General features: G+C 29.1%; 2 protein-coding genes across 2 annotated transcripts; both read left to right on the plus strand.

Moving 5' to 3' along the window:
* Positions 1–4,845: 4,845 nt before the first annotated feature.
* On the plus strand, positions 4,846–8,424 carry LOC109789383 (suppressor of disruption of TFIIS). Its single transcript, XM_020348313.3, has 9 exons — positions 4,846–5,003; positions 5,848–5,919; positions 6,028–6,093; positions 6,183–6,280; positions 6,379–6,416; positions 6,537–6,624; positions 6,744–7,079; positions 7,476–7,541; positions 8,070–8,424. The coding sequence occupies exons 2-9, from the start codon at positions 5,856–5,858 to the stop codon at positions 8,220–8,222; spliced, it is 909 nt and encodes a 302-aa protein (XP_020203902.1). The 5' UTR covers positions 4,846–5,003; positions 5,848–5,855; the 3' UTR covers positions 8,223–8,424.
* Positions 8,425–16,370: 7,946 nt separating this feature from the next.
* Positions 16,371–21,407, plus strand: LOC109789382 (NAD(P)-binding Rossmann-fold superfamily protein). Its single transcript, XM_020348312.3, has 7 exons — positions 16,371–16,578; positions 18,567–18,838; positions 18,927–18,963; positions 19,047–19,144; positions 19,383–19,444; positions 20,437–20,560; positions 21,032–21,407. The coding sequence occupies exons 1-7, from the start codon at positions 16,524–16,526 to the stop codon at positions 21,149–21,151; spliced, it is 768 nt and encodes a 255-aa protein (XP_020203901.1). The 5' UTR covers positions 16,371–16,523; the 3' UTR covers positions 21,152–21,407.
* The last annotated feature ends 3,347 nt before the right edge of the window (positions 21,408–24,754 follow it).

The following is a 24,754-nucleotide window of genomic DNA, read 5'->3' on the forward strand; positions in this document are numbered from 1 at the left end:
AAAATATAATATGACACATTTTAAAGCATGTAGTTAATAATAGGAATGGCAACGGGTCAGGTACGAGTTTTATGATACTCGTCTCCGTCTCTGCGACATAAACTCATCCTGTACCCGTATCTGTACCTGTCAGGTATGTGATTTTTATCCTCATTCTCGTCCCCGTCGGGTATCAGGTATACCCGTACCCGTAAAAAATTATTTTTATTTTTTTACAAAAAAAAATATATAATATTTTTAAATTATTTTTCTATTATATTATAATTATAATTAAATTATTTCTTTATAACATATTTTAATCAAGAGATTTCTTAATAATTACACAACTATAAATATTTCACATTATAATAAATAATTACACATAATAAAATATTAAATTTTTTAATATAATTAAATCAGGTACGGGTACGAGTACGAGTACGAGGTAGGTATGTATATACTCATACCTGTACCCGTACCCGGTTTAATTTATCGGGTTTTACTTATACCCGTACCCGTACCCGTACCCGGTCAAACCGAATATTCTCCATCAAAGTCGGGACAGATTCAGATATTACTTAACGAGTACGGGTTTATTTGTCATTCTTAATTAATAGAAAGGAAAAATGTTTAATGTCATTTTTTAATAGAAAAGACTATTTTTTTTTTATATAAAGATAAATGATATTTTGGTTTTAATTATCACAATTCTGTGTACAAACTAATTAATTAAAAATTAAACTACCATCTTTAATTAAAAAATGTAAGTATGAAACTAACAAATTTGAGTTGCATTATACATTTTTAGGCATGTAGGAGTCCTACACGCAAAAGGGTAATAATTATATGATTAATTAAAAGATTATTCTAGTTAAACACCATGTCATCTACACTACAGGTGGCTTCCAGTTGTTGTGACAGAGAAGTAACTTCTAATTTTAGGGGCAGTGCCGCAATTAATATTGAAATATTCAATAGGTTGAATATTGACCATGTGTCGTGGTAGTACTACGTCAATGAATTTGTGGACAGAAGTTGATGAGAACTTGAGTTGAGAAGGTGCAACATTTATTTGCATTCTCTTTTTTCCTACCTTTTATTCCGTGCACTTGCTTCACTTTGGCTAAAGAAAGGGGCAAAAGCACTTGTAGCCAACAAAAATTAAAGTTAGAAGCATTAAAATAGGGTTGTTGATGCATCTCACGTTGTTGTTAGTGTTGTCATAAAGAAGCTTAATAATAAAATACTACAAATATTTTCTTTTTTCTCCTTGAAACTCATTGGAGTTATCCTGATGTGACTTTTAAGATTGTAAAATTTTCCTTGGCAAATCATAGAAGGAGAATTTAAAAATGATTAACTTGTGAGTTGCATAATTGCATTCGGTTTCTTGTGGAATGAAAGGTGTATTAAAATATTTAAATAAATTGAATTCAACTCTTTTGTAAATGCATGATACGGGACTTTATAGTTCTCCATAAAATTTTGAATAAATCAAATATTTAGAGTTATTTATAGGAAAAAAAATTACATGAGTTGAAATCACGTGTAATGAAAAAGAGGAAAAAGTAAATAAATAAGTAAAATAAAATCCATTAAACAACTTTTTCACGTGTAATTGCATCTAGTTATTCGTTTTCGATCCAAATATTTAATATAAGATTGAAATTTGAAAAAATATGCGTATATTTTTTCAATGCATTTTGTTTGCTTCCATGTAAATTAAAGTGTCAAGAGGGCGAGTTTGAGTATTTACTATTTAACCTTATCCATTACGAAGATTAAAAAGATTAGGAAGTAAATTAATTAATGAAATTAATAATTAATTGGAAATTTAATGAAAAGGATAGGAAGAAATATAAAAAGATATATAATAAATATAGTGAGGAACTTGTAGTTTTGTTTATTAATAGAATTATGGCAAGCATCCAATCCAAGTTAAAAGACATTTAAATAATTATATTACGATATGGAATTTCACTAGAGGTTAAGTTATATCAAGGAAGATTCGGATGCTCGATTTGAAGCAAATTGGAAAATGAAAGAGAAATTCATGGTGCATGAACTAGGTGATGATATTTTGTGGACCATGGGCTAGGTGTCTCGATTGTCTTCCGACAAATCCATGTGTCTCTTCTTCAAATTACTTAATTATATTAAGATCATGAATATCAAAAGAGGTTGCGTTGTTGAGGAAGATTGGTAAGCTCAATTTCAAGTAATGTGAAAATGAAAAAAGAGAAATTCATCATGAATGAACAAGCCAACTAGGTGTGGTGGCATGAGCTAGGTGTTTAGATGGCTATTGAACAAAATGTACATGAGCACCCCTCCAAAAAAATAAAATATTACAAATGAAAATTCTTTCATTTTTGAAGTTTTCGAGGAAAATTTTTTTTGATGACTTTGCATGCTCATGTTAGAGTATGATCTTTTGGTAGGAAGCGAAAATGAAGGTAGCATGAAGAGAGAAACAATGAGTTAGGCTAGGTTTAAATTGCATTGTCTCATCATAGTTAGGATAGCAATATTAAGATTTTTCTTAAAAAAAATCTTTACACCTGTATCGCAGCAACAATTATCTGTAAATGGCATCATCCGTATTGGTTTGTAATTAATTATTCACATTATTTTATAAAAAAACTTTGGAATTGGATTGATGTGAGTTTCGTCTAGTTAAGCAATATTTTGAATTTAAATATGAAAGAATACATAATTGAAAAAAAAAATTCTAATAAAATAGTCAATCAAATTTTCTGATAGAAATTAATTATGTACATAATTGATGAATATTTTGTATTCATAATATGATTATTAAAAAAATGAGTTTGGTATGGTGATGTAATAAGAAGTAGAAGGGGAAGACTTGCTTGGTATGGCAAAGTTAAAGGGTTATATTGGGAAAAATCCAAGTCCCACATCGACTAGAGATTAGGCAATTGAATAATATATAAGTGGAAAGCAACCCTTACCTTACAAGCCGGTTTTGTAGGGTTGAGTTAGGCTTAATCCACTATTCTAACATGGTATCAGAGCCATTTAGATCCACTTTAAAAATGGGCCACCCACCATTGATGCATGTCTCATAGGCATGAGGGGGTATATTGGGAAAAACCCAAGTCCCGCCAATCCTAGATCATTAAAAAGGGCCACCCACCATTTATCCACGTACCAAGCCCAATAGTGCTGGACGTGAGGGGGTGTATTGGGAAAAATCCAAGTCCCACATCGACTAGAGATTAGGCAATTGAATAATATATAAGTGGAAAGCAACCCTTACCTTACAAGCCGGTTTTGTAGGGTTGAGTTAGGCTTAATCCACTATTCTAACAGGTTAGAGAATACGAATTTATCACCATTTGGGATGATAAAAATCTCAATCTTTTTAAAGGGTTGGAGACTTAGAGAATCGAGGATCCATAGCCATTTAAGATGATAAAAATAAAACTCAATCTTTTCTACAAGCTACACAAGACATCAATCAAGTTTAACAATTTCATTTGATGGTTTCTTTATATAAATTACTCATTCGAAAAAATGATTTTTATTCTACATTTAAGGATGGAAAAGCTTCTAAAAGGAGAATCCGCATGTATTTGGTGTGTATGTAGTTTATTCTCTTAGGTAACACTCAATTAACAGATTAATTATTTTTTTTTAATTTTAGACCAAGGGTATTTTTTACAAAATTATTCAAGTAAAATAGAATCACTACGAGGAATAAAACCCATTATCTGAATATTTAACATGTTTGAAACTAGGATTAAGTTAAAATAATGTTACCTCAATTGAATTATGTTCTAGGTGTGGTATAAACTAGAAACTAATTACCCTATAAATATAACATTTTTTTAATTATTGAAATTTGCATATATGTGGATTACAGGTACGATTAAGAGCTACAAATAAAAGAGAATTATAAAGTGGTCAAATAGTTTGAAAGGAGAAACATAAGATTAGAGTGATAAGAAAGAAGTAAATTCATATTTTATTACATATATAATATATAAAAATAAAAGTTACATGTACTTGTGCTACAACTTAAAATATGTACATCACAAATTTTTAAAGACAACGTACCAAAATTTCATACCATTTTTTTTCTTCTAATTTCATCCAAAGGTGCGTGAATCATGATGAATCTTCAAATATGCTTGAATATGCATGTCTCTAATAGTAGCATTGTAAATGCAGATTAGCATATACAAATTGGGTCGTGTGTTATTATTAAAGACATTCACCAGTTACTTTCCATATTTAATCATGTTTAAAATGTGCACATGGTTAGGAAGAGAAATCAAGCAAAGTGATCTTGTAACCAAAAAACTGGGGAACAAGAGTGTGCTGTTCCTTGCGTACGGTGACAACTAGCAAGAGCCTCCACCTCTATTTTGTGCTCATGCAGCTGGCATATTCCCCTTTATACTTTTTTTATTAGCCAAAAGAAAAGGAAAAATCAGATTTTGGTTCTTTATTTGAGTCAAAAACAAAACCCAAAATTAAAAGAAGAGAAAACCTTTAACCAATTATGTCACTTGTCACTTTCATGGACAAAATGTTATTGGTCCGAATATAACCAAATTTGTCTTTTTAAGTAAGATTTTAAATTAAGTTTTGTAAAAAAAAAAATTATTAAAAATGAATAATCAAATTATTTTGATAAAAATTCGTCATTGACAAAGTTAATGCATACTTTATACAAATAACATAATTATGAAATAAATAAATAAATAAATAAAAGTGGTCCCTTTCTTGCAGAAGTGAAAATTATAATATTGATTGTAGAAGTTCCATTGCCCATAATTATTCAATTTCAAAGCTAAACGTAATTGAAGAAAATAATGCAATATTATATTCAAAGACCCTGCCACAGAAGCAACCCTTTCTCTATATAAACTCCATCTTGCCTCTATTGTTCCTCCCCCTTCTCCCTCTTGCTTCCTTCCATAACTTTGCATTTGTTCAAACTTTGCTTCTTCACACCCTCTTTTTCTTTGGCCTTACCCCTCATTGTTCCCTTTTTGGTAAGCTAATAGCTTCATATATTTTTCAAGCAGTCTTTTTTTTTTTTTTATATCCTTTTCACTCGTTGCCATGGCTTCATGATCCTTAAAAGTTCAAACATAATTGACATTAGTCCATTAGTACCATGATCATGATTTTGAGATTATGGAACCAGATTTTGGATCAAAGAACAATACCATAACTCTGTTGTTTGGAAATGTACACCTGTTTATATGGTGATTTTAATTCTACACATTTTAATTTATCACCTTTGTTTTCCTTGCTGTGATGAGGCTAAAAAATATGCATTGCTGTAAAGCGTTGCATTTTCTGGACAATCCAATTGGAACTTTGGTTGGATCGTGAAAGTTTGATAAATAAGCAAAATTTTAAGCTTTCAAAAGTTTATGCACTTTTGGAAGTGGTTGCTCTGTCATATGAACTCTGTTCAAATGGTATATTAATGGGTTTGTGCCCTTTCTTACAAGTCATTTTCTTGTGGCTTCTAAGTTTTATAATTTAAAGCAACTTTTTAAGGCCTTCACAAGTTTCTTTAAGTTCCGTGCCCCCAAAGGGGCACTGTTACACTGTTTTTTTAATTCAATCCATTCCACTGGATGTGGATTGTCCACTCAGAAACTTCACAAAGCCTTATCCCAAATGGTTTGGACTTTGGATTGTCTCCCCTTGTGGAGACTTTTTGCCACTTTTGGTGCTAATCTGAGTCAATAAGAGCATCTATTTTCTTTGTTCGAAAAAGCTATGAGGATCTGGGACTTGAGAATCAAAAATGAATTCCCCTATAAATTTTGCTTGGTTCAAGTTGACTTGGAACTCACACACTTTTTCTGTTCTATGTTTAAGGCTTTGAAATGGAATTCGAGGACCGCTTCAGACACCAAGCTCAGAGACCAAAATATGATTGCCTTCTTTTTGGTGAGCCTTTTATTGCAATTGGAACAGCTTTAAAATACTAAATTGAAACTCAAAACTTTCATGTTCATGTATGTTGTGTTATAACCATGAGATTGTTCTGTTTTGCAGATTTAGATGATACTTTGTATCCCCTCAGATCTGGTCTTGCAAAAGCATGTCTCCAAAATATTAAAGGTGAGCCACTGTGCCATATTCATAAGTCATGCTATTCTCAGAAATGTCTTTATAATTGGTACTGACATGAGCGGTGTCATTGATCATAGACTACATGGTTGAGAAGCTTGGCATAGACCCTAGCAAAATTGATGACTTGTCCAACCTCCTTTACAAGAACTATGGAACAACCATGGCTGGTCTAAGGGTATGATTTCCTTATCATTTCCGATGAAATTTGATTCCATTATTATATTGTTAAAACACCAACAGCTGATAATTGTTTTTGTTTCATTTTCTATTCAGGCAATTGGATATGACTTTGACTATGATGAGTATCACAGGTACCTTTCTTTGCTTTTTTTCTTTCACCCCATCACTTTCAAACTTCTAAAATATTAGTCTTTTAATTATTGTTTATATTTTTAAATGGTGACATTGGTTTTTTTAATTAATGATTGCAGTTTTGTTCATGGGAGGTTACCATATGAGAACCTAAAACCAGACCCAGTTCTGAGGAACCTATTGCTGAGCCTGCCCTATAGGAAACTTGTAAGTTGATTTATAATTTTATTACCAATATAAAAGAAGTAGAATAAAGGTCACATAAGATAGTGCATAATATTAGTATCTAATGTGGCATCTATTGCTACTCTTGTTTTTGTCAATAGATCTTCACAAATGCAGACAAAGTCCACGCTGCTAAGGCACTTAACAGGCTTGGATTAGAAGACTGCTTTGAAGGAATCATATGCTTTGAGACCCTTAATCCCATCCACAAGAGCACTGTTTCTGATGATGAAGATGACATTGAATTTGTGGGTTCAAGGAGCACCATTACAACTAGTAGTAATGGTTCAGGCACCACTCAACTCTTTGACATCATAGAGCATTTTGCTCAGCCCAATCCCAGTGCAGATTTGCCAAAGACACCAATTATTTGCAAACCATCAGAAAATGCCATTGAATTGGCCCTCAAAATAGCCAGCCTTAACCCACAAAGAACTGTAAGAAAATCACCCTCAAGACTTTATCATATAACATAAGGCTAAAACAATCCTCATCTTCCTTACAATTTGGTCTCTTAAGTTCAAAATGTTTTACTTTAATTTCTTAAATTATTTATGATAGATCAAATCGTTTTGTCCGTCAATCTACTATACTAATTTTTGAAATATCAATCACATAGGCATTTCCTACATTTAGTAATATTGACGGAAAATCAAATTTGGTCTAATAGGACCACTCTAAGAGACTAAGAGAAACTTTTGAAAATGGAGAGACCAAATTGAGAGACAATATATTTTAGCCATGATATGATGTTACTTGTTACCCTTTGTCAATTATTTTTTTTCTGTTTGCTGGCTCACTTGTTTCTTTGGGCTCTCTTTGTCACTTTTCAGTTGTTCTTTGAGGACAGTACCCGCAACATACAAGCTGGAAAACGTGTGGGGCTTCACACTGTGCTGGTTAGTCATTGGAAATTTTATGTTGTAAAAACTCACATCCTTCTAGAAAGTACGATGGTAGCTAACTACATTTTCTATAACACTCTTTTTTATTGGTCTAAATTTATAGAAAATCACAAATTTTATGAGTATCATGACTCATTTAATGAATCTCTCTTTATTTAGTGATAGAACTCGTAAACATTTGTGATTTTCAAATTTCAATCAATAATAAAAGAGTGTTAGCAAGAGTGTTAGTGGGAATGTGTGGAAGCAAGGACGGAGCCAAGGGGGGACCTACGGGTGTCACGGCCCCCCCAACAATTTTAATTTTTTTTTATATACATATATATTACTATATGGCACCCCCTATTTTTAATATAAACTCATATTTTTAATATAAACTCATATGTATATTATTATATGGCACCCCCTATATGGCACCCCCAGTATTGAAATCCTGGCTCCGTCCCTGTGTGGAAGTATTATTGGTTTCCTTTGAGAGAATCTAAACCCACCATGAACTAATTTGATTGCTACTACATACAGGTTGGTACATCCCAAAGATGTAAAGGTGCAGATTATGCCTTGGAAAGCATTCACAACCTTAGGGAGGCTGTGCCTGAACTATGGGAGGCTGATATAAAATCAGAAGTTGCATACCCTGGAAAGCTATCAGTGGAGACATCTGTCACAGCTTGAGATTATTATGTGCATGAAATTATGTCCCTTCAATATTGTTCATTTAATCAATTGAAAATCCAAGAAAAAAAAAAAAAAAAAAAAGAGAGAGAATCCCAAGGGAATTCCCCAACTTCAGATGTGGTAGCTGTAGTTGATGTAGATGCTTTGTAAGGTTGTAATAAATTAGTGTTATTAAAATAAATCCTCCTTTTTGGCCTTATTCTATTGAGAATCTATAACTAATTTGCTTCCTCATTCAGCACAATTCATGGAGATTTAGTTTTCCTTAGGTGATGATTCCATTAAACTATGATTATTGTTGGAAAGGGTCAAGCCAAATAAAACTTCATGCCCAATAAAATTCGACATTAAAATTTGACTAAAATTAAGATATCACAAAATAAAGTGAATGACACAAATTAAAATTGTGATCTTATAATTAAGTAAATTGAGTAAAAAGGAACCGTGTAATGTAAAACTTTGGAGAAAGTATTCCCCTCACATAAATATGTTCCCAATAAGCATTAGTTTTTCAAACCAATTCAAGTGTGAATTCTATATACATTTAACGTGAATTGTCACGCTTGCTTGTTGTGAATTGATCATAGCAATCATAATTGGAAGCTGAAATGGTCAATTACACGTTATTGTCATGCTGCTTATTTTATATAAAACTAACTTCTAAGTAAAGTAGGTTATTGGACGGAGATAAAGACATAAACATGTTTAAAGTGCGTAACATAATTCATAAAATAATGTTGAATGATATAGACACACGTACCCAAGTTGTTTCATAAATTAATATTTTATCTTACACCATAATTCCATGTCTCCACCATCAAGGATGATAATTAATTTAACGAAAAAGTGAAAGAATTGGCTGTGATTGCCAAATCAATCTGAGCTTAATTTTCTTTTACTCTTTAACTATTATAACTTTCATTTACATATTACATGTAAAAAATTTTTTATAGATTTATTGTTGAAAGTAGAAGTGCAGCTTCAATTTATATCTTCAATATTTTAACAATTAAAAAAATATAATTATTGTATCATGTTAGCATTTGCTTGTCGTGTTAACAAAATCTATTAGATTTTTTAATAAAAAGTTAATGTAAGGACTAAAATTATATAATTAGAATATTTAGATACCTAATTTGCTCAATTGAAACTTTATGGACCAAAATTGCATAACCTTCATGCTTAAGAAGCCAAAAGTACATTTAAACAAACAAAAAAAAAACTAAAATAAGTTTACATCAAACATTTTAAAATAAACATTTTGTAAGTGATTCGAACTTTATGATTTATTACAAGTAAAATTTGTATGAAGTCACAATTTACTTTCAAATTATAATCATAGTGTAATAAGCAATTTTCTGCGAAGAAATATATGAAATTAATAATAAAATAAATAGAAGCAAATAAAAGTATAAAATAGATTTTGTCAGAAAATAATTGGACCCAAGATAAACTCCTAACAATCCGAGTCCAGAAATAAATATATTTGGACCTCTCGAGCATTAAGCCGAAATAGAACTTGCCTCATGATATATATAACCCTTTTCTTTTATAATTACATTTTCTTCTCTTTTTTTGAAAAAAAATTATTAAAATATCTTTAATCATTTTTCTATTCTCTAATTTTTAAATTGTACATTACTAACTTTCAATTTAACACTTTTTTCTTCTTTTTCACACAGATTGTTCACTTTCTCTCCCATTTAGTTTTCACATATACTTCTTACCTTTTTCACTCACCTATTTCAGTAAGTAGTTTTAATTCTTTTAGTTGACACATTACTCTCTTCCTTCCTCCCCTCTTACAATTTTTACATGTTCCTGAGCTGTAAAACTGGTGTTTGATGGCGTTGTAGTTACATGTGATTTTCTCGATAATGTTGAAGGTAATGAGTTATATGCACATTTTTCTTCGAATACTTCCTATCCTTTCACACTTTGAGAAAACTTAACATTAAATTTAGTATTCTGAAAAATATTTTCCTGAATATTAATTTTAGTGTTTTGGAAAGTATTTTCCAAAATAGTGAAATTGGTATTTTAGAAAGTATTTTTTGAAATTGTATTTTTTACATACTTACGAAAAGTACTTTCTATAACACTAAATTTATCATTCTGGAAAGAAATTTTCGAAATTATGTAAGTCAACACATTTTCAGGAAAGTACGAAAAGTACTTTTCGAAAATATGTAAAAAAAAAAAAACACACACAATTATGAAAAATGCTTTCTGGAATACTAATTTTACTATTCTAGAAACCATTTTCCATAACACTAAAATTAATGTTGACTAAATTTAATGTTAAGTTTTCTAAAAGTGTGAAAAGGGACAAAGTTTTAAAAGAAAAAAAATGTACATCTGACACCATTGAGGAAGCTGAACATACTTATAACATTGTCATACACCAATTCTAACTTCTACATCCTGAGTATATGTGAAAACTGAAAGAGGAGAAAAAGAGGGTAAGTGTAAAAATTGAAAGGGGAGAGGGGAAGAAAATTAATGTGAAAACAAAAAAAAATTATAACTACTTATTGAAATTAAAATAGGTGGGAGTGAGAGGAAATTAAGAGAGTACATGTAAAAAATGAAAGAGAAAGGGAAAGAGGTACGTGAAAAAGAAAAAAAAAATGCTAAATTGAATGGTGGAGGTGTAAAATTCAAAAAATTAGGAAAAAAATTAAGAATATTTTAGATTTAAAAATAAATAAAATAAAAGAAGATGTACTTATGAAAATAAAGTACATATATCATGAGCCATACAATTTAGTTTCGAAGGTTTGATTTTCAAGGTATAGAATTCAAACCATCAACTATAAATTGAACATTTTTTCAGATTCTACCTAGTAAAAGCAAAAAAGACTTAACCAATTATGCCGGCCTCACAAGACAATGGTTGTTTGGTTTAATTTTTAAAAAATGAATAAAAAATTTGAGTTAAATCAAAATAAAGTTAAAAAACAATTGTTGTTGCAACAAAATTGTTGGGCGAGTATGAAATCGTTGAAAGAAATCCAAATAGTTGCAATTTATCTTAGTGAAATTCAACTCACTTAGTAAAAATGGAAACGAACCCATTTTCAAGACCTGAAGTTCGAATATCATTGAATGATTCTCAAATTGTTGAACAAAAAACAAAGAAAAAAATATTCACAAGAACTTACTAAACGAAAATATAGTTGTGAACAAAATACATAATTGATATTTGAAAGAGATTAACTATGACTTGAACTAAGATTAGTAAAGTCAAATAGTTTTAATTAATTTATTTAGTTGAATAGAATTTTTTTTTGTTTATATTTAAAATCGGGACAATATTTAAAAATCAAAATTACAATAAGGTGAGTAAATTCAAAATTTTGGTTGAATTAACATAGGAATCAAATTAAAATATTAAAAAATTAATTTACCCAATTGTCTTTATAGTCACGTTTGTTTTATCATTGGCCATTTTTGCACTCTCTTCTAAGTTCCCAACAACCAATGCTATAAATTCATCCTAGCCCCTCGTTATTAAATGATTTAATTTGTTTCTTTAAATTTTTTAAATGATATAATTAATAATTTTCGTCCAATTAAAAATTATAATGTTAACTTTTTGTACATAATGTGTCATTTTCACATGTATAAAAAATTAAAGTCGTTAATTTCAATTAAACAGAAATAAATATATTTTGTCATTATTATTGGGAAAAACCCAAGTCCCACATCGACTAGAGATTAGACAATTGAATAATATATAAGTGGAAAGCAACCCTTACCTTACAAGCCGGTTTTGTAGGGTTGAGTTAGGCTTAATCCACTATTCTAACATGGTATCAGAGCCATTTAGATCCACTTTAAAAATGGGCCACCCACCATTGATGCATGCCTCATAGGCATGAGGGGGTGTATTGGGAAAAACCCAAGTCCCGCCAATCCTAGATCATTAAAAAGGGTCACCCACCATTTATCCACGTACCAAGCCCAATAGTGCTGGACGTGAGGGGGTGTATTGGGAAAAACTCAAGTCCCACATCGACTAGAGATTAGGCAATTGAATAATATATAAGTGGAAAGCAACCCTTACCTTACAAGTCGGTTTTGTAGGGTTGAGTTAGGCTTAATCCACTATTCTAACAATTATAAGAAAAAATATACATTTGACTTGACACTTTTAACATTATTGAGGAAGCTGCATACACTTATAATGTTGTCACACACCAATTCTAATTTTTACATCCCGAGTACATGTGAAAACTGAAAGAGGAGAAAATGAGGGTAATAGTGTAAAAATTTAAAGGGGAGAGAATAAGGAAAGTTATGTGAAAACAAAAGAAATTAAAAATACTTAGTGAAATAATTGAGAGTGGGAGGAAGGTAAGAGAATGCATGTAAAAATTGAAAGAAAAAGTGAAAGAGATATGTGAAAATGAAAGAGAAAATGTTAAATTGAATGGTGGAGGTGTAAAATTCAAAAAATTGGAAAAAAAAAGAAGAGAATATTTTAGATTTTTTAAAAAAAGAAAAGAAAAGAAGATGTACTTATAAAAAATAAAATATATATATTACGAGCCACACAATTTAGTTTCGAAGGATTGACTTTCTAGGTATAGAATTCAAACCATCAACAACAAACTCAATATTTTTTCAAATTACGTATTCTTAATGTAAGGTGAATTCGATCCCAAATTCTAGTTAGTAGAAATAAAGAGACTTAATCAATTATATCTTCCTCAAAAGACGATGTTTGTTTGGTTTAATTTTAAAAAAAATGAATAAAAAAGTTGAGCGAAATTAAAATAATTGTTGTTGCAACAAAATTGTTAGGCAAGTATGAAATCGTTGAACGAAATCCAAATAGTTGCAATTTAACTTAGTGCTTAGTATTAATGACAACAAATCCATTTTTAAGACCTGAAATTCAAATATCATTGAACGATTCTCAAATTATTAAACGAAAAACAAAGCGAATTAAAAACTCACAAGAACTCATTAAATGAAAATGCAGGAGAATAAGACGCATAATTGATATTTAAGAAGGATTTATTATGATTTGACCTAAGATCACTAAAATCAAATGGTTTTAATTAATTTATTTAGTTGAATAGAATTACTTTTTTTTATATTCAAAATTGAGACAATATTTAAAAATCAAAATGACAATAAGGTGAGTAAATTCAAAATTTTGGTTGAATTAGCATAGGAATCAAATTAAAAAAATTGAAAAATTAAAAAATTAATTTACCCAATTGTCTTTATAGTCACGTTTGTTTTATCATTGGCCATTTTTGCACTCTCTTCTAAATTCTCAGCAACTAATGCTATAAATACATCCTAGCCCCTCGTTATAAAATGATTTAATTTGTTTCTTTAAATTTTTTAAATGATATAATTAATAACTTTCGCCTGATTAAAACTTATAATGTTAACTTTTTGTACACAATACGAGTCATTTTCACATGTATAAAAAATAAAAGTAGTTAATTTCAATTAAACAAAAATAAATATATTTTATCGTTAGAAGAAAAGATGTACATTTGACTTGATACTTTTAATACTTATGAGGAAGGTGCATACATTTATAACGCTGTCACACACCAGTTCTAACTTCTACATCCCGAGTACATGTAAAAATTGAAAGAGGAGAATATGAGGGTAATAGTGTGAAAACTGAAAGGAGAGAGAATAAGGAAAGTAATGTGAAAACAAAAGAAATTAAAAATACTTAGTGAAATAAGTTGGAGTAGGAGGAAGGTAAGAGAATGCATATAAAAATTGACAGAGAAAGGGAAGGAGGTATGTGAAAAAGAAAGAGAAAATGTTAAATTGAATGGTAGAGGTGTAAAATTCAAAAAATTAGAAAAAAAGAATATTTTAAATTTTTTTAAAAAAAGAAAAAGAAAAGAAGATGTACTTGTAAAAAAATAAAGTATATATATCACGAGCCATACAATTTAGTTTCAAAGGATTGATTTTCTAGGTATAGAATTCAAACCATCAATGACAAACTCAATATTTTTTCAAACTATGTATTCCTACCCTAAGGCGAATTTGACCCCAAACTCTAACTAGTAGAAGTAAAGAGACTTAATCAATTGTACCGCTCTCAAAAGACGATGCTTATTTGGTTTAATTTTAAAAAAATGAATAAATAAGTTGAGTGAAATTAAAATAATTGTTGTTGCCACAAAATTGTTGGACAAGTATGAAATCGTTGAACGAAATCCAAATAGTTACAATTTAGCTTAGTGAAATTCAACTCACTTAGTATTAACGACAACGAATCCATTTTTAAGACTTGAAATTCAAATATTATTGAACGATTTTCAAATTATTAAACGAAAAACAAAACGAATCAAAAACACAAGAACTCATTAAATGAAAATGCAGGAGAATAAGACACATAATTGATATTTAAGAAGGATTTATTATGATTTGATCTAAGATCAGGAAAATCAAATAGTTTTAATTAATTTATTTAATTGAATAGAATTACCTTTTTTTATATTCAAAATTGGGATAATATTTAAAAATCAAAATGACAATAAGGTGAGTAAATTCAAAATTTTGGTTGAATTAACATAGGAATCAAATTAAAAAAAATTAAAAAAATTAAAAAATTAAAAAATTAATTCACCCAATTATCTTTATAGTCACGTTTGTTTTATCATTGGCCATTTTTGCACTCTCTTCTAAGTTCCCAACAACCCATGCTATAAATTCATCCTAGCCCCTCGTTATTAAATGATTTATTTTGTTTCTTTAAATTTTTTAAAATGATATAATTAATAACCAATTAAAACTTATAATATTAACTTTTTGTACATAATACGTGTCATTTTCACATGTATAAAAAATTAAAGTCGTTAATTTCAATTAAACAGAAATAAATATATTATGTCGTTTAAAAAAATAAAAGATGAAGTAAAACCCTTTAATATTATGGAGCCAAATTAAATAAATTAAAAAAAATGAAGAATTAAAGAATAATTTGTCTAATTTTCTTCGTAGTCACGTTTTTTTCCTCTCATTTTTGCACTCCCTTCTATTCTAAGTTCCCACAACCAATGGTATAAATACACGTGGCAATTTCTCCTTCCTATTTAATGTTTCCTTACTCCAAACATCTAGAAGCTTCTCTTTTCCTTTCTTTTATATTCCTATTCTCGACTTTTTTTTTTAATATACTGTTTTTTTTATTTATTTATTTAAATAACACAGAGTGAAATATATTTACCTAAATATACCACTTGATTTTTTAAGTGAGAAATCGGTTACTGGGTAACCGATTTCTCAAAGGGATTTTTCCAAAATTTTGAAAAATCCCTTTGAGAAATCGGTTACCCAGTAACCGATTTCTCAAAGGCCCCTTTTTTTTTTTTTTTTTTTTTTTTTTTTTTTTCTTTCGTTTTCTGTTTTCTATTTTTTTTTTATTTTTAAGTTTTTTTTTCAGATTTATAATTTCTTTTTTAGTTTTTCAGTTTAAAATATATAGATATTAAAAAAAATTATAATGAAATTTTAAATAATTAATTTAGTTATTATTTTAAATTTAGATTATAAAAATGTATTTAAAATTAAATTTAAAGAATAAAATTAAATAAAATTAATTTTAAATAGAATAATTTAGTTAAATTTATAAATTATTTTAATAATTATTTTATTATTTATTCTTATTCTAAAAACTTAACTAAATTATTTTATTTACAATTAATACAAAATTTTAAAATAAGAACACATAAATCATACACTCCACGATTAAAGGGCAAACTTTTAATACGAAACAAACTCATATTGGCAAAAGAATTTTTAAAAAAAAATGAAGAAAAAGAAAGAGGGTAAATAATAATAAATAGAAAAAATATACAGTAAGAATAAGAAGAAGACTACAATAGTAAGAGTTGTAAAACACAGACCACATAATGATTACATGAGTAAAATCAGAAGACAACATGAAAAATAAAAAATCTGAAAAGAAGACAAAAGAATGGAGAAGAAGCCATGGAAAGCCATGAAAACAAAAAATTCATACCTCATAAGCCTTCAAGTGTGAAAAGTTGAAGGTATTACCGAGAGAGTGACAAGAAACGGAAAAGGTGTGAAGAATAAAAAACAAAATGAAAAACCATGCAACAGTTATGGGAGTGAAAGAAAAAAAAAACCAATCATACCCTCGAGAGAATATGTTTCACTTTGGGTCATTTAAATAAATAAAAAAAAAAAACAGTATATTAAAAAAAAAAACTCCCTATTCTCCTTGTTTTTCTCAATTTGAACATATCCACAGTCCCAATTGCACTGTATCATTATATATCTATGGCAGATTCTTCCCCGAAAACCGTGCTTGTAACCGGAGCTGGTGGTCGCACAGGTGCTCTCTTTCTTCCCGTTGCTTTCATGCCATTTTATTTTGTTCTTAATTCACACAAATGTCATTGATTTGCTTACATTACAGAAATTTGTAATTTCGATTATTGTGAATTATTTTGGAGATGGTTAATAGAGGAACAATTTTCGTGTATTTGCCATCAAGACCACTCCCTTTTAGATTTAAGAGAAATCAAAATTGTTTGAATTGTCTTCCTAGGACCAAGGCCCTTTTGATCAGCAAGAGTCCTGTTCAATCCATTTTGCTGCAGTGAAATCGACCACTTTACACGCTTCAGTTGATAGTTGATACCCTTGAGTTGATAAGGCTTCAATTTTCCACCTGTCAGTCGAGGCATGAACTCTGAATTGTGGCGAAGATGTTGTGTTGCTTTGGAAATAAATAATTTCGAAGGAGTGAATTCTGATTTGAATAGTTTTATTAAAATAAATAAATAAATCGAAAGGGGGTGGAATTAGAAGGTGAATTGAAAATTAAGAATGTGTTTAGTGTTTTCTTTTGGTGTTTGGGATTGGCACTGTTGGACTTTTGGTCTGGGGGAAAGGGGAACTTGACGGTGATGCAGGATAAGTTATTTGGTAGTCACCAAGTATCTATGACCCAATTAATCACTATATAACACTTGATTACATAATACATAGAGAATTGTTAAGGATCATGTGATTCAAAACCACACAATTATTTCTCGTGATGCAAGCTGAATGGGAAGAATAGGAACAGTTTGGTTGATTTTGAGGGTGTGTTGTGTTGTGTAAGGTGTGGCTTGGCTAATCCAGGTTTTACCCCTCCCTTTTTTTTTCCTTTTTTTTTTTTGTTTTTGCTTCACTTTATGGTTTCTTGAGAAAATGGTGGAATGGAAAAGTGGAAGACATTACACTTACCATGGGTGAACAAGAGAATGTGGAGGTACAATACAAGAGGGCAATTTTCAACAGCAAAGAATGACTGGTGATAAAAAAGAAAAGTTCATTCACAGTACAATACTACGGAGGCCGAAATGCTGACAAGATGGAAAAAGATCGGTAGACACTTCAATGTTAATTGACACCTAGAGAGAGAAGACACAGAAGTATAAATATGTTGTAATAAAAAGAGAGAGGTTGAGAAATAGATGTTAAATAGGTGTTTGTAAGTAGGTTTCATATATAATTGCTGTGACAAGATCTAAAGAAATTGAGGAGACTGAAGCTTATGGACATGAATGAGGACTGTAAGAAGGAGCAGAAAGAGCTCATGCCTTTGCTGGCAAGTGGAAAATTGAAGCCTTGTCAACTTAAGGGTGTAGAGTGGTTGATTTCATTGTGGCAAGATGGATACCAAGAAATTTGGGACTTTATTGCTTTTAGTGTATTGGATATGGTTTTGAGAAGAGTGAATTTAACTTTTCATGTTTGTTGAGAAATAATGAAAATTTTTAAGTGTACTGCTGAAGTGATTGGTATTTGTTTAAACAAAGGTTGACTGAACCAACCGTACAAAAAAATATGAAAAATTAAAAATTCATGGGGAAAAGAAGTGATTAGATTTTAACGGACACTATTAGTAAAATCACAATATCTTAAAAAATGATCAAAACTATAAAAAATGAGAGGGGATCAAATACTCCAAAAGTAACTTTAAAAAAGTTGTTTAATTCTATCCTTCATTTTCTTTTAATCTAATGGTTCTAATAAGTAACTTTTCCTTGACTGTTAGATTAAAAGGAAATAAAGGGTGAAGATAAGAAATAATTCTTTAAGAGTTACACTTAGAGTAACTTGATCCTTGTAAAGAAAGATTAATAATAATTTTTTGGGGGGTAGACAACACTACCTTATCTTTTTTGATCTTAAAGCTGAAGCCAAGGCTAGTCGTTAATGACTGCAGTTTTTAACCTCTTTTCGTATTCATATATAGTTTTTGATAAAGTGAGGTACAATTTTTTTTTTCTCTAATCGACGATTCTCAATGTGATTCTTTGGCTAATTCAGGACAAATTGTGTATAAAAAATTAAAAGAGAGGTCAAACCTGTATGTTACCAGAGGCCTTGTTAGAACACAAGAAAGCAAACAGAAAATTGGTGGTGCAGATGATGTTTTTGTTGGGGATATCAGAGATGCAGGAAGTATTACACCTGCATTACAAGGTACAGATGCTCTCATTATTCTCACAAGTGCAGTACCACAAATGAAGCCTGGATTTGATCCAACCAAAGGTGGAAGGCCAGAGTTCTATTATGCTGATGGTGCATATCCTGAACAGGTGCTATTACATATTCCCTATGCATGGTCGGTTCATTTATATATGTATACACACATTCCTTAATTAACACTATAGCTTCATATTTTAGGTTGACTGGATTGGGCAGAAAAATCAAATAGATGCTGGTAAGAATCTGTCTTCATTCCATTTATTGTGTAAATTTGTCCATACCTGTGATATTAAAATTGGATTATCCCTGTGAATATAGCCAAGGATGCAGGAGTTAAGCATATTGTGTTGGTTGGGTCTATGGGTGGAACAAACCCTAATCATCCTTTGAACAGCTTGGGAAATGGGAATATATTGGTTAGTCATATTCTTTCCTATACTTTATACTGGATTCTTTCATAACATTATGGCCTAGTTTTTTCTTTCTTTTTCTTTTTTATTTTTTCTTTTTCTTTTTTTTTATTATTATTTTTTAATTTAAACAGGGATTAAGTTTCATTTCAAAGAAGAATGCTAGTTTAGCCATTTTCTCTTCTTCCCTATCGTTATATTTTCCTCCTTTGATAGACTGCTTATAGTTACATATTGATCTCAGATTTGGAAGAGGAAGGCTGAACAATATCTGGCTGATTCTGGTGTTCCATACACGATCATAAGGTACACATATTTCTATCCATTTTAAGACATATAGTTGTTCTAGGTCTCTCGGGTTTGTTCCTTTTTGTTTTATGTTGTTGTAATGGAAAAAGTACATCACCCTTTAGACTGATTGGCCATTTCCTTGAAATTGTATTTTAAATTGAAAAACTCCGTACCTAGTACCTAGACTTGTAACCTTAGCAACTTCAGGAAACTCTCTTGAATCAACTCGAGTACTCGACAATATTTTGATATCTTGTTTGGTCGAGTTGAAAACTTTTAGAACTCCTGATGTTATTCTCAGGGGCAGACGCTATTATCTTATCTTGTAATCTCGAGTGAATGTTGATATTTGATGCTTGGCTTGTATATGAAAGATTTTAAATATCTTGAGCATCTCCAGTGAAGGTGCTTAAGTTGGTTTATTAAATTAAGTAATTTGGAAAAACCATTGGAACAAATGGATTCTTAGTGTTCTTATAGAAGTTGATTATATAACTAAAAGCAACTATCACAAGGTGTCAAGGTTGCTTAACCATTCAAAAGTATTTGTTAAGTTGAAATGAGTTATTGTATGAGTAGAGAAACAGAATGAGACCTACTAGAAGTAAGTTAAGAACTTCAGTTGTGTTTTACCATTGGAGTAAAATTAGTGAGTATTCTTAAATCCTTTGTGGCAATAAAGGACTCACTTAGAAAGAGTTAAAAACCCAAATTGAGTTCTTGCATTAGAGATGTTCTTAAGGAACAACTGATAATATACATACATCACTCCATCTGATGCTTAATAATTTAAATACTCTCTCATCTGTTTTCATATCTACTACATATAGTGGCGCGGGTGTCTTGGACGTTCTTTATTATAATTATTTTGCATATATTTTGAGCAAGCTTGTTTCAATATACTTGTTGCCAATGAAAATTAAAATTCTTGGTGAATAGCATGCTTGTGGATGTGTTTAGTTTGTTTGCATCTGTACAACATTTCCTCACCATTTGTGCTGAATCAGGCCTGGTGGCTTGCTAGATAAAGAAGGAGGCCTAAGGGAACTCATTGTGGGAAAGGATGACGAGCTTCTTCAGACTGAAACCAAAGCCATACCTAGAGCTGATGTTGCTGAAGTCTGCGTTCAGGTATATCTTTTTAGAACTTTATTTTGGCCACAAGTAAAAATAATCAGCTTCTCCATGTGCTATAAAAGTTCCTCAAATTTTCTGTTCTTGTTAAGGTTTTTGAGTAAACTATTATTTTGGTCCTTCACTTTGCTAGACGTTGTCAAAATAGTCGTCCTAACATTAATAAAAGATAGCAAATACATCTCCTACATACATTCATTAGTCTTTAATTTTAATAACTTTCGTGATTTTAGTTTCCGACATAAACTTACTGATTTATAGTCTCTAACTTTTATAATTTATTATCATTTAGATCATGACAGAGATCAAAATGACTAACAAAATAAAAGTGGGAGATTTGTAGTATAATTTTATGTCAAAGATTAATTTGATACCCTACAAAGTGAGGGAGTAAATTGATAGTTTACTCAAATGTTTTTATGAGATTTGGAAGCGGGATATCAATTCTTGGTTTGAATGGTTTGACAGGCACTAAACTTTGAGGAGGTTAAATTCAAGGCTTTTGACTTGGCATCAAAACCTGAGGGAGAAGGTACACCAACGAAGAACTTCAAGGCATTGTTTTCCCAGATCACGGCTCGTTTTTAATACTGAATGCTGTGGTCATGGTCTATAAATACTTATTGAATAAGGGTGGGATACCCGGGAATCATTAGTGCTATTTCAGCAAATTACTGTCTTGGAAATCATGTTAAAGATTGTATAAACACTAGAACAAACTATAGAGCTCAATAATACATAGAGAGAAAAAAGTCTGTTTTTAATTTATAATTTCTTTATATGTTTTTATTTAAGATGTATTTAATTGCCAATTTGCCATAATACAGTAAAGCTATTGCAAGTATGCGTTACTCCCTAGTTACTCTTCCTTCCAATAGCTCAGTTTACATTTTAAAATGTTGGTCAAAATAAATATTTTTTTGGCTGATCTATCAATGTCATCAGGCCATTTCTAATCCAACATTTTACTTTAATTATTATTTTTATTTTATTGCACAAGTTAAGTATATTTTACTACTACACATTTTTTTTACTTATTTATCATTTAAATACTATTTTTTTAACCTAATGATTTTAAAAATTTTGCTAAATGGGTCTTACTAGTGACTTTAAACTACTTTATTTTATTGTTATATAATTTTTTTAATATATATTTTAATTTTTATGTACCTTCTTAGTTCTACACAGAGACAAGTACCAATGCTTAAATGAGCACTGCACTCTCATAAGATCTGCTTCCAATGGTTGAGTCTATTCAAGATGCTATGCATAATATGAACCGCTTTGAGCATCACTTATGGAAATGCTCTTATCGTGTTCATAAATACAAATCCAACAATGATTATCTTTTTAGGCTAAAAATCTATTTTGGTCCTTTATAATCTTTTGGGATTCATCCCAAGTTCCACATCTGTAAAATAAAGGAACATTGGCTAGTTTATAAGGGTGTCCACCATTTCATATAGTATGAGGCATTTTGGGAAGGAGCCCAAAAACAAAACCGTGCGGGCCTAGCCCAAAGCGGACAATATCATACTATGGTGGAGAAACAGGCCCGTTCTTCTTTCAGAACGACCCGTTCTGTTTTTAGAACGGCCCGTTCTGGATTCAGAACGGCCCATTCCAAAACTGTGAATAAAATATTCTATACTTAATTGTGTTTTTGATATTATAATTATGCAATTTTGATCTCTAAGGTTTTAATTGAGTAATTTCAGTCCTTAAAAGATTATAGTTGTGTAATTTTAGTCTCACAATTTTTAATTGAACAATTTTAATCTCTCAAATATCATAATTGTGCAATTTTAGTCTTTCTCATTAAAAATTTAATAATTTAATAATTTTAAAATTTTAATATATATATATATAATGTTTTAAAACTATATAATTGTTTGTTTATTTAAATTAACGTATATAATTTTTTTTAATGTATCAAATGATATATATTTATTATTACTAAATAAATAAAATTTATATATTATTAGTATTTTAATATTACTGATAAATTAATATCAATAATATTTTTACTATATTTATAAATAAACTAATAATTTGATAAATATAACTTAATATATATTATTATACTTTTACAAAAATATAAATATATAAGATCATATATATATTTCTAATTAATATACTTATATTTTTGTAAAAGTATATTAATATATAACAAGTTATATTTATCAAATTATTAGTTTATTTATAAATATATTAATAATATTATTGATATAATATCAAAAATTATAATATACGTTAATTTGAATAGATAAATAATTATTTAATTTTAAAACATTATATATATATATATATATTAAAATTATTAATTTTTAATGGGAGAAACAAAAATCATACTATTATGATATTCGAGGGACTAAAATTGTTCAATTAAAAATTGAAGGACCAAAATCGCCAATTGTAATTCTTTAAGGACTAAAATTATGCAATTAAAATCTTGGAGATCACAAAACTGCACAATTGTAATACTTGAGAGATAAAAAAGCAATTAAACCAATATTCTTGATTAATTTTATTAAAAAATATAATAATTTTGAAAAATATTTTTTTATGGTAAAAATTTCAAAATTACTTTTATAAAATATAATTATCTTATAAATAGAGTAATAATTTTTTCTTTTTCTTTTTTTGTTTGAAAAAATATTTAAATATCACTTTATAATTTTTTGCAACTTATTTAAGATTAAAAGAATAAAATGATAAAAATTAATAAGATAAACATAATAAAATAAAATATAAAAAAATATTAATATATTTATTTTATTAGATATAATAACATAATTAAAATATAATTAATAATATATATTTTATAAAATTATTAATATTTTATATATATAAAAAATAAAATAAAACCGGAACGACCCGTTCTGAAACCGGAACAGGCCGTTCTGGTTGCATTTTCGGTGTGTTAATTTTGCACCAGGAACGGGCCGTTCCGGATGCAAAATTAACACACCAAAAGTGCACTCAGAACGGCTCGTTCCGGTTTCAGAACGGGCCGTTCTAGATCCAGGTGTTTTCAAAAAAATTCTCATCCACGTGGCATCCACGTATGCATCTACGTGACGTCCACGTGGCCAAAAATTAACACCGTTAAAACAATTTGGACGGAAAGTCCCATATTAAAATCAATTAATTAATTTGAGACTAAATTAAAACTAATTAATTAGTTTGGGATCAAATTGAGATTAAAAATTAATAAGAGACTAAATTGAAAGAAAAAAATTATAAAAAACTAAAATAGGTTTTTAGCCATCTTTTTAATAGCAGGAAGAATAACTTCTTCCCAACAATTCAATCTACTTTAGTGATAAAATGATATTTTTTAATTGAGATTACATATTGAAGGCGGAGATCAAATTTATAAATACTACAGTACCCCTTTCGTTTTTAGCATAGTCGGTGAAAAAACATGGTATTGATAGAAAAAAGGAAAATGCAAAGGACAAAGAAAAGTGAGTTAGGAAAAAGATATGGGGAACATTGCGACACGTTCCAGGTGGTTGGAGACATTATCCGGTAATACTATTTTTTTTTATCTATTAAAAAGATCACAACATAATTCTTGTTTTTAAATCTTATAAATTCTAATTTTTATCATACGATTCTGTTAAAATTCAAATCACACAAATAATTTTTTTTTAAAAAGAATCTTATAAATTACTATTAAATATTTTTTTTAAATCCAAAAATATTTTCTTATAAAAACAAAAACAATAGTTTTAAAAATCTCAATAATTTATTGTCCTCGTATTACTATTGTTATTATGAAAGATTTTGGTACTTCAAATTATGTGAATAAATAAATTTTAAAAATAAACTCTAAATAACATAAATTTTAGATTAAAAATTTATATAAATAAATTAATAAAAAGATTAATTCAAAAAAATATCAAAATGTTAATTTTTATAACAAATTTTGTTTATATATAACAGAATTAAAAAATTATAATAGTACTATAAAAACATTAAAATAGAAAAATAATAAATAATATAACTGAAAAACTAATTTATATTATAAATTCAAAAAATTAGAAAAAAAATTAAAACATATTAACAAAATATTAATATTACACTATTTAATTATAATACATAATAAAAATTTAAAAATATAAAAAAAATATAAAAATATAGAAGTTTTATAAAAATAAATTATTAAAAATATTAAATAAAAAT

This window comes from Cajanus cajan, chromosome 3, assembly GCF_000230855.2.
Source record: "Cajanus cajan strain Asha chromosome 3, NIPB_CcT2T_4, whole genome shotgun sequence".
NCBI lineage: Eukaryota > Viridiplantae > Streptophyta > Magnoliopsida > Fabales > Fabaceae > Cajanus > Cajanus cajan.